The following is an 11,660-nucleotide window of genomic DNA, read 5'->3' on the forward strand; positions in this document are numbered from 1 at the left end:
TCAGGAAACATAATTTAGCTAAACCATTGCCATGGCAGTATGACACGTGTGTTGACGCCAGATGGGGTGCGCTGTATCTCATTATCATTTAAAGAGACATGCACCAAAAAGGGTTGCTGTGAGCATAGCTGTTTTTTACGAGGCAAAAAGGGGTTTTGTTTACACACAGCCATTGAGTGTTTTTAAGCAAAAAATATGTTCCAGACATTTCATGAAGACCCTAAGAAATCATACCAACTTGTTGAAAGTGCTCATCTGATTAGTTCTTTAATAATGAGTTCAGTGGATGATTCAGATGTTTGTGAATTAAACCGAGGGTCTGGTATATTCTCATAACTGCTGTATGATCGAGCACCTTTCCACAGTAAATACTGAGGTTCTCTGTTTGGATATTGTCTGTACCAGTAAAGATAAATATAATCTCTGTTGTTGTTGTTGTTGGTGGTGTCGTCATCATCGGCTGAGGAGGCAACATCAGTTCTGACTGATTCAGAAATGTCATGTACTGCCTATATACCAACAGACTATAAAATGCAGGAACATTGCTGACAACCTCTGCTGTTTAAAATATCACATTATAACAACTAAAACAACAGCAGCAGACAATACACAATATTATATTTGATCATATAAAAATGAACAAACATCACACGCACAAACAAAAGTCCTCCTTGAGTGCAGTTAACCGGTTTATAATAAAAACAATCTGCATACTAAAGCATATGCACCACGTTCATACAGAGTGTTTCAGCTGTGAGCCGCTGTTTGAACAGAACATTTTCAGACTCACACCTGTACTTAAATCCTGTAAGACAATTCTAAACACAGACAGTGAGAACAAAACCTCTGTGAAACACTTTTTACACTCATAAGTACTGTACAGTGGATGTTAGGTGTTGATCCACTGCAACGTAAGAAAACACGCAATTAGAAAATCCCCAGAAAATCAAGAAAACAATATCAGTTTGACAACACATGCGCTGCAAAAACTCACAACACAACCAAATGGAAATGTATCTAACGGGACGCAAATAGTGACGAACCCTACTGGGACGTGCTTGTAGTTTATTTGCATCTACAAACCATAATAAACATATTAACCAAATTATTTTACATTTTTTTCTTTACACTAAAGGAAGACATAAGTACTTTTTTACAAACTCACATTCCATATTTTGCGCTTGTTTTAGATATCTAAATGGTGCCAAAATCTAAATGATTAAAAATAATCCCTCAAACCTATTTTAAATAAATGTAAAAAAAAATTGAGCTCAAATATTCAAATTGTGCACCGTTAAACAGTGTCCAGCACACTTGGCGTTACTTGTGACTTTTACAAAAAGGTTTCTGATATTAATTGTACCATGCCTGTACGGGCAAATAAAAAAACACACTAAATAACACGGTGTATCTAATGTGTTGTGACATGTCTGTGCAATCGGTATTACAGTTCAAGTTCACGTTTATTTATAGAGCACATTTAAAAACAACGGGCATCGTGCCAAAGTGCTGTACAATGTATAAACATAAATTACAGTATTAAAAATATTTTTAAATAAATTAGAACTCATACAAACACAAATAAAAGCCAGCAGGATAAAACAACAGCTATACAACCCCAACATTCTCAAGCAACACCATGAGCTGAAGAGAATAAGTGAGTCTTCAATCTGGATTTTAAAATGACCAACATAGGAGAAGATCTTACGGCAACTGAAATGCATTCCACTGTTTGGGTGATGCTATTGAAAAAGCTCTATCGCCCTTGGATTTTAACCGGGAACAGAAAAGAGCAATTGGTTTCCAGAGCGGAGGTCGACAATATACTGGGGTGCTAACCCATGTAGAGACTTAAAAACAAACAACAAAACCTTAAAATCAATTCTGTATTTAACTGGTAGCCAATGCAGGGAAATGTGCTCTCTTTTCCTAGTACTTGTCAAAAGCCTCGCTGTCGCATTCTGAACCAGCTGCAAATGATGTAAGGAGGATTTAGATATATAATGAGGTACGATAATCAAGCCGACATGTGATAAGTGCGTGAATCACTATTTCTAAGTCCTTCTTCAAGAGAAACTGTTTTAATTTGGCGATGGATCAGAGATAAAAGAAACTTCCTTCCTAACAACTGAATTTATCTGTTTATCTAATAATATATCAGAGTCAAAGACAACGCTTAAGTTCTTGACCCTGTTTTGCAGTGTTAAAGACAAGGAGCCTAGTTGGTTACCGATCTCAGTGACACACAATGAAGATCCAAAAGCAGTGACTTCCATTTTATCATCGTTTAGCATTAAAACGTTTTTCGACAGCAAAATTATAACTTCCTCCAGACATGAAATAAAATTTAGAATCGAGTTTCCTTTGCTAGACTTGACCGGGAGATACAATAGTGTCGTCAGCATAACAATGATAAGAGACATCATGCTTCTCAAAGATCGATCCAAGAGGAAGCATGAAAAAATCAGTGGACTCAAGATGGAACCTTGTGGGACACCACATGTGATCACTGTTGTGGATGAATTGTGTTTGCCCATTTTTACTGAGAAGGTTCGTCCCTTAAAATATGAAAAAAAACAATTTCAATGCAACCCCCTGAATGCCGTCCACTTTCTCTAGACGATTTAATAGGATAGTGTGATCTAGCGTGTAAAATGCTGCACTGAGATCCAAAAGAACTAAGATAGTCCCATCTCCAGAATCCAGGCAGCACAGGATGTCATTTGTTACTTTTAGCAATGCAGTCTCGGTGCTATGTAAGGCAAAATACTGGCCCATTTCAAACTTTAATAATACTCTGCTGTGTTGGATTGTAATCTTTATTGACTCTGTTAAGTTGCGTAAAAAACCCTAATCAGTTTGCCTTGATTTATTTACATTTTATAATTAGTTTTTCTCCTTTGTTTAGCATAAGCTGGTTGGTTTTAATGCTTTTGTCTCAAAAAGGAAAAATCGTGTAGCTTGCGTTTTTATTGCACATTGCTCTTCGTTGTATACAACATAAGAAACATCAACTAAAAACAAATAATTAAAACATGCGCTTACGTCTGCCTTAAGAAAGGATGCAGTAAAATTATTTGGTTAATATTTATTATGGTTTGTACATGCAAATACGAGCACGTCCCAGTCGGGTTTTTCACTTTCTGCATCCGGTTGGAAATGTTTCCGTTGTTTTCTCTCCTGCTTGCATCACAATTCGGTATTTGGTTATATTGTGAATTTTTGCAGCGCATTTGTTATCAAACTGATGATGTTTTCTTGATTTGCAGGGTTTTTCGCATTTTCATGCATTTTATTCCGTTGAAGCTTGTTGACACCTAGCGGCATCAGACATGGTTGTGTGTGCTCTCCAGTGCAAGTTCTCATGTCTACAGTAAGTTTTCCTTTAATTGGCAAACTCCTTCCACACCACAGACTATGTACGGGCGCACTTTAGCATGAATTTTAGCTGGTGTTTCTTAAGACTTTTCAGTTTGAAACTCTTATCACACTAAACCTGTGGCTTTTCCCCAGTATGAGTTCTCATGTGGGTATCAAGATTTCTCTTGTATGTGAAACTCTTTCCACAGTGAACACACAAGTACGGACACTCTCCAGTGTGAATTCTCATGTGGGTCTCAAGACTGATTTTTTGTATGAAACTCTTTTCACACTGAGGACAAGTGTAAGGACGCTCTCCAGTATGAAATCTAATGTGGAAAACAAGACTGTATTTTTGTAAGAAACTCTTTTCACACTGAGAACATGTGTACGGACGCTCTCCAGTATGAAATCTAATGTGGAAATCAAAACTATTTTTTTGTGTGAAACTCTTTACACACTGAGGACATGTGTAAGGACAATCTCCAGTATGAATTCTCATGTGGACAACAAGACTATTTTTATGAGAGAAACTCTTTACACAATGAAAACAAAAGTAAGGACGCTCTCCAGTATGAAATCTAATGTGGAAATCAAAACTATTTTTTTGTATGAAACTCTTTACACAATGAAAACAAAAGTATGGACAATCTCCAGTATGAAATCTCATGTGGAAATCAAAAATTATTTTATATGTGAAACTCTTTACACACTGAAAACATGAGTATGGACGCTCTCCAGTGTGAAATCTCATATGGGAATCAAGATTTATTTTATCTGAAAAACTCTTTACACACTGAACACATGTGTATGGACGCTCTCCAGTGTGAGTTCTCATGTGGGTATCAAGATTTTTTTTATCTGAAAAACTCTTTCCACACTGAACACAAGTGAATGGACGCTCTCCAGTGTGAAATCTCATGTGAGCAGTAAGTCTTCCTTGGCTTGAGAAATGTTTTTCACACTGAGAGCAGGTGAAAGGCTTTTATCCAGTGTGGATTCTTATGTGCTCTTTACTTTCACATCCATTTCCACAATGAGGATATACTGATGTTTCTTTCAGTTCCATTAGATCTAAAATCAAAGGAAAGAAGTATTTTATTTTAAGTATTGTTTTTTAGTAATTTCTTAGATCTGTCAACATTAACACATGAATGCATGCAATTAAAAGCACAACACGCAAGATCTTTGCATTAAAATACCCCAAAACCACTAGCACAGTGTTATATGTTTACTGTACAGTATATACTGTTTATATATATACACATACATACACACGCACGCACGCACAGGTACATCTCAAAAGTCACTAATTTCAGAAAGTGAAACCCATATATTATATAGTTTCATTACACAGAGTGAAATATTTCAAGCCTTTATTTCTTGAACTTTTGATGATTATGGCTTACAGATATTGAAAACCCAAAATTCAGTGTCTCAGAAAATTAGAATATTACATAAGATCAATAAAAAAGGATATTTTACACAGAAATGTGAGGCTTCTGAAAAGTATGTTCATTTCTATGCACTCAATATTTGGTTGGGCCTCCTTTCGCATGAATTACTGCATCAATGCGGCGTGGCATGGAGGCAATCAGCCTGTGGCACTGCTCAGGTGTAATGGAAGCCCAGGTTGCTTTGATAGCGGCCTTCATTGAACCAGCTTTTGGCCATGACCATGGTGATACTGTGCTTGATTGGCCAGTAAACCCACCTGACCTCAACCCCATAGAGAATGTCAAGAGGAAGATGAGAGACACCAGACCCAACAATGCAGATGACCTGAAGGCCACCATCAACGCAACCTGGGCTTCCATTACACTTGAGCAGTGCCACAGGCTGATTGCCTCCATGCCACGCCGCATTGATGCAGTAATTCATGCGAAAGGAGGCCCAACCAAATATTGAGTGCATAGAAATGAACATACTCGGTTCAGTTCGGTTCTGACGGCTTGCCACATTATTTTTGACATTTCATTATTCTATGCTTATATGACAGGAACTGTCAGAAAAAAACTACTTTATTGCGATTTTCTTTATTTTACTTGACTTATTTTATTCTCTTTAAGCAAAAATCAACTTGTACAAATTCCTGGTATTAATGTATAAAATATTTACACTGGCAGTTCACAGCAGTTCTTGTGTACCGTCCATCAACATGCCAGTAAAATAAACTTCTTGAAGAGGTTTTGCGCATCAGTGTATTTAAAATAACGTAATGCAAACTTGAGCTGCTGTAATGGTAACAGACAGACGCGCTGTTTTCTTTGCTTAGAGCGCTCCGATGAGGTGTTGCTTTTTAAAATGGCATTGTGTAAGTTACGTTAGTCTGTGTTGGTTTTATGATCAGACTGGGAGGCAGTGTATTGTGGTCCATTATTCGGGTTGAAGAGCACATACACGCGACACGTCGATCATATTGCACATGTGTAATAACGATTTTTATTTGTATTGCGTGTTATTTTGGTGATAACTTCAATTCAATTCCATTTTATTTACATAGCGCTTTTCACAATGTGCATAAAATTAAATTGGGGTTATGTGATGGTATTTTCTGGACCTGGTTAGAACTCTGGCAGCTGCATTCTGAACTAACTGTAGTTTGTTTATTGATGATGCAGGACAACCACTAAGCAGTAGGGTTGCACGGTGTACCGGTGCTACGGTAGCATCGCGATGCTAAAGCTTCAAAATACCCGCGATGCCTCTCTATTTGTGAAACGGTAGTATCATAGTACCGTAGTTTTTGCGGTGCCTTTTTGCGGTGTTTATCTCCAAAATGAATGTGTGTTTTGAATGTCTCGGACGAGTTAATGATTCAAATTGGCGATTTGAACGAGTTGGTTAAATGATTCACTAACTAAGTGGAAAATTGACGCCACCTACTGGCCGTTTTAGTTCTGCATTTAAAGTAAGCCTAATATTTCACATTATAAAGACTGCTGTATCAATTAAATTTGTCCAACATTTGAATTAGTTCCTACATGAAAAATGATCTAGTGTACTTTAGTATTTACTACAGTAAACTACTAAAACTAATAGATACTAGTGTTTTTGAGTCTAATCATAGTAAATATTTAAGTATACTACAGTATTTATAGTATTTACAAATGACTAAATGTAAATGTATTTGCTACAATTTATCCAATTACTACAGTTAATACAACAACATATTCTAGTGCAAAGTATAATACAGTTTACTATAGTAAATACAAAATGTATTGCGCGTGCATGGTGATGATTTAACCCGATTTCCCAGCAGATGTCGGACGGCGACAGATTCGACGAATATGATTTTCCACAGAGTTCTGGTTAAAAACGATCATGATATTTAATAAAATGCTATTATCCATATTACAAAGATCTGTTTTCTTGATTTGTTCCGTTTATTGTACGCAGTTCAAAGAAAGTTTACTATGTTTTTTTTTCTGGCGGACCGCATAAGCCACGCCTGCTTTCAAATGGACCATTAGTTTCAATGAGAGGTGTTTATGAAACTCGTCTGGGAATTAAAGTATTTTCTCTAATACACTATCGTATCATAGGGAAATATGCGTCTATAGCGCATGACGTGTGTCCCAATCGCATATCACAAACCATTTTGGCATAGTTTCGTTTAAATTTGCCAGAAGCTAAGGCAAACATGGATTGAAACGAGGTTTTCAAACGAGGGTTCCTTCTTTTAACTAATTAAATCTATGTATTATATCCATGTATATAAGACTTTACTTAATCTAAAAAGAAGATATTTTGAAGAATGTTGGTAACTGCACTCATTCACTTGCATTGGTTTTGTGTCCATACAATAGAAGTGAATGGGTGCCACCCGTTCAGTTACCAACGTTCTTCAAAATATCTTCTTTTGTATTCTGCAGAAGAAAGTCACACAAGTTAAAAATGACAAGAGGGCGAGTAAATGACAGAATTTTTGTTTCAGTAACATGTCCTAAGTGCATTGTTTGTACTTTTGACAGATTGAATGCTCAGAATGTGGAACCATTGGGACTCAGTGGACAGCCCTTCTACAGCTGGCACATACAGATGCCCAGCATGCTGTTAAAATGGTTACATATATTTAGGTTATTGTTAATGCATTTTTATTTGTTTGGCGTTGATGTTAAGTTGATTTAGATTTTTGGTTGGGAGACCCCTTTTTATGTGAACAAGTTTAACATTTTATAAAATGTTAATTGATCTCTGTTGATTCCTTTGTAACATGACTGAGGTTTCAAAATTCAAAAAAGTGATTTTGATGGTTTGATGTCATAGACCGATCGGTCTGCGCAGGCTCGAATGAATTTGAACACACCTACAATCTTTTGTTTCCGTTACAACGAAAGTGGGCGTGGTTTCCGGCCCGACATGGAAACTCGTTTAAATGTTTCTTAAATGGCGTTAAATACATGAGAAAGGCCATCGAGGGCCTGCTTCGATAGATAGTTATACGAACATTAAACGATCTACGTGTTTAATTAGAAATCATATTCGTCGAATCTGCCGCCGTCCGACATCTGCTGGGAAATCGTGTAAAATCATCACCATGCACGCGCATGTCACCAGATGACAATCTATGTAACTAACCAGATAACATGGGCGGGAATGTTGGCGGAGGTGTGTCGAAAAAATGCGGAGGACAGAACCATTTTTATCTGAAGTGGGGGTATTCCCGCACATGGTGCCACGCCTATTTAGCGCAGATGCGTGACTTAAGTCTTAACAAGTGCTTATGTACATTTATAAAAAAATATATTTTGTATTGCGGGTTTATTTGGTGCCCCTAAAGTCTTGGTGCCCCTGGGCACTCGCCCAATTGCCCATATGGTTAATCCGCCTCTGACTGCAATGCATGCTGGGAGTCATGAATGAGTTTTGTATGTTAATACCCAGTATGCATTGCAGCTAGGGGTGTGCACAACTAGTCAAATATTTGAATAATCGCTCTGCAATAATAATTAGAAAATGAAAAATGCTATTCGAATAGGTTTTTGATAGGTAAAAAAGTGCTTCACCACAGGGTTAAGTTACCGCTACAGAAGACCTCTTCGCTTCATCTGTATTGACTATGGTATACTAGAGATGCAACGATACAGTTAAACCACGGTTCAATACATACCTCGGTTTTTACACACGGTTTTCAGTTCAGTTCGGTTCTAATGGCTTGCCACATTATTTTTGACATTTCATTATTCTATGCTTATATGACAGGAACTGTCCGAAAAAAAACTATTGCGATTTTCTTTATTTTACTTATTTTATTCTCTTTAAGCAAAAATCAACTTGTACAAATTCCTGGTATTAATGTATAAAATATTTACACTGGCAGTTCACAGCAGTTCTTGTGTACCGTCCATCAACATGCCAGTAAAATAAACTTCTTGAAGAGGTTTTGCGCATCAGTGTATTTAAAATACCGTAATGCAAACTTGAGCTGCTGTAATGGTAACAGACAGACGCGCTGTTTTCTTTGCTTAGAGCGCTCTGATGAGGTGTTGCTTTTTAAAATGGCATCGTGTAAGTCACGTTAGTCTGTGTTGGTTTTATGATCAGACTGGGAGGCAGTGTATTGTGGTCCATTATTCGGGTTGAAGAGCACATACACGTGACACGTCGATCATATTGCACATGTGTAATAATGATTTTTATTTGTATTGCGTGTTATTTTGGTGATGACTTCAATTCAATTCCATTTTATTTACATAGCGCTTTTCACAATGTGCATAAAATTAAATTGGGTTTATGTGATGGTATTTTCTGGACCTGGTTAGAACTCTGGCAGCTGCATTCTGAACTAACTGTAGTTTGTTTATTGATGCTGCAGGACAACCACTAAGCAGTGCATTACAGTAGTCAAGTCTTGAGGTCACAAATGCATGAATAAGCTTCTCTGCGTCAATAACACAGAGTATTTCATAATTTGGCAACATTTCTAAGGTGGAAGAAGGCTGTTTTTGTGACATTTGAGATGTGATTTCCAAATGACAGGTTGCGGTCCAATATAACGCCTAGGTCTTTAACTGTATTTGTTGGAGTAACAGTGCAGCCTTCAACTTGCAGGTTATAATCCGAAATATTCTGCTCACGTGTCTGATAACTGTCTTGCTGTGTTCGGCTTGTTGCGTTTCAATTCTGGAAAAGCATTGTAAATGTATCATGTGGTAAGTGTGATGGTATGACGTATTCTCACTTCTATAGGAAGGTAAAATATCCGTGGTAAATGTGTGTGTTGGGATGTTATGGAACAACTGGGGGTCGTTTTATCTGGAGACATGCGCGTGCATGGTGATGATTCAACCCGATTTCCCAGCAGATGTCGGACGGCGACAGATTCGACGAATATGATTTTCCACAGAGTTTTGCTTAAAAATGTTGATCACGATATTTAATAAAATGCTATTATCCATATTACAGATCTGATTTCTTGATTTGTACTTCCGTTTATTGTACGCAGTTCAAAGAAAGTTTACTATGTTTTTTTTTCTGGCGGACAGCATAAGCCACGCCTATCGCAATCGCATATCACAAACCATTTGGGCATAGTTTCGTTTAAATTTGCCAGAAGCTAAGGCAAACATGGATTGAAACATGCTTTTCAAACGAGGGTTCCTTCTTTTAACTAATTAAATCCATGTATTATATCCATGTATATAAGACTTTACTTAATCTCTTTGTAGTGCATTGTTGTTTTAAATTATGTAAAAAAAATTCTGTTCATTTCAGATGAAGAAAGCATACAGACTAGATGCAGTTGATTTGTACTGAAGTGGATTTACACTCTTCTTTTTATCTTGTAATAAAAGATTAGACCTGTCTGAGTCTAAATTCTGTCATCATTTACTCACCCTCTTGTCATTTCAAACCTGCTGGATTTCTTTCTACCGCAGAACACAAAAGAAGATATTTTGAAGAATGTTGGTAACTGCACTCATTCACTTGCATTGGTTTTGTGTCCAAACAATAGAAGTGAATGGGTGCCACCCCTGTTCAGTTACCAACTTTCTTCAAAATATCTTCTTTTGTGTTCTGCAGAAGAAACACAGGGTGAGAGGGTGAGTAAATAATGACAGAATTTTTGTTTCAGTAACATGTCCTAAGTGCATTGTTTGTACTTTTGTCAGATTGAATGCTCAGAATGTGGAACCATTGGGACTCAGTGGACAGCCCTTCTACAGCTGGCACATACAGATGCCCAACATGCTGTTAAAATGGTTACATATATTTAAGTTATTGTTAATGCATTTTATTTGTTTGGCGTTGATGTTAAGTTGATTTAGATTTTTGGTTGGGAGACCCCTTTTTATGTGAATAAGTTTAACATTTAATAAAATGTTAATTGATCTCTGTTGATTCCTTTGTAGCATGACTGAGGTTTCAAAATTCCAAAAAAGTGATTGGTGGTTGATGTCATAGACCGATCGCTCTGCGCAGGCTCGAATAAATTTGAACACACCTACAATCTTTTGTTTCCGTTACAACGAAAGTGGGCGTGGTTTCCGGCCCGACATGGAAACTCGTTTAAATGTTTCTTAAATGGCGTTAAATACATGAGAAAGGCCATCGAGGGCCTGCTTCGATAGATAGTTATACGAACATTAAACGATCTACGTGTTTAATTAGAAATCATATTCGTCGAATCTGCCGCCGTCCGACATCTGCTGGGAAATCGTGTAAAATCATCACCATGCACGCGCATGTCACCAGATGACACGATCCTCAGTTGATCCATAACAACGGCAGAAACACCTCGGTGGACACAAGCCCCTTGACTCTATTCCCGAAGTAACTCGGACAGGGAACATTTAGAGCAAGTCCAAAACGTTAGCATTCATGCAGTGCACTAACCTGTTATAGGTCTTGTTATCCAGCAGTTCTCAAAGCCTCCTTATCCGTTTCAGGTTACGTTTGTCCCGACTCAGTCCGTCTCAGCTGTTTCTTCACTTCTTTTAACTTCCATGTACAGCAGCCTCGTGTTTATGTTCACTAGCTGGAGCGGGCTACATGTAGTGACGTTTCGTTCGTGAACGAATCGTTCTTTTTGAACGAATCTTTTAAGTGAACGAATCGTTCTCGTTCACGAAATGCAATGACTCATATTTCTCGTTCACTGAAATCACTCCCTCGAGCACAGAGCGTCTTGGCTTAAAAGAGTGTCTAAAGCACGAGCCAATGGCATTCGAGAGTGAGCTTTTACAGAGCATATGATTGGTTGAATGTACTGAACGAATACGCCCTTCACAACGATCAGTCATCTCGTTCGTAAGTGAACGACAAGGACCCGCTGATTCTCGTTCGTGAGCGAGCTG

The 11,660-nt window shown here is 37.6% G+C and overlaps 1 protein-coding gene across 1 annotated transcript; it reads right to left on the minus strand.

The window, feature by feature from the left end:
- Positions 1-378: 378 nt before the first annotated feature.
- LOC130554223 (gastrula zinc finger protein XlCGF8.2DB-like) lies at positions 379-11,486 on the minus strand. Its single transcript, XM_057333734.1, has 2 exons — positions 11,200-11,486; positions 379-4,434 (listed from the first exon to the last, which is right to left on the minus strand). The coding sequence occupies exon 2, from the start codon at positions 4,280-4,282 to the stop codon at positions 3,491-3,493; it is 792 nt and encodes a 263-aa protein (XP_057189717.1). The 5' UTR covers positions 4,283-4,434; positions 11,200-11,486; the 3' UTR covers positions 379-3,490.
- Positions 11,487-11,660: the final 174 nt, after the last annotated feature.

Source organism: Triplophysa rosa, linkage group LG5 (genome assembly GCF_024868665.1).
Source record: "Triplophysa rosa linkage group LG5, Trosa_1v2, whole genome shotgun sequence".
NCBI lineage: Eukaryota > Metazoa > Chordata > Actinopteri > Cypriniformes > Nemacheilidae > Triplophysa > Triplophysa rosa.

Bases quoted from the DNA above. Each gene is read 5' to 3' on its own strand.
- LOC130554223 (XM_057333734.1), bottom strand. From the start codon at position 4,282: ATGAGATTTCACACTGGAGAGCGTCCATTCACTTGTGTTCAGTGTGGA.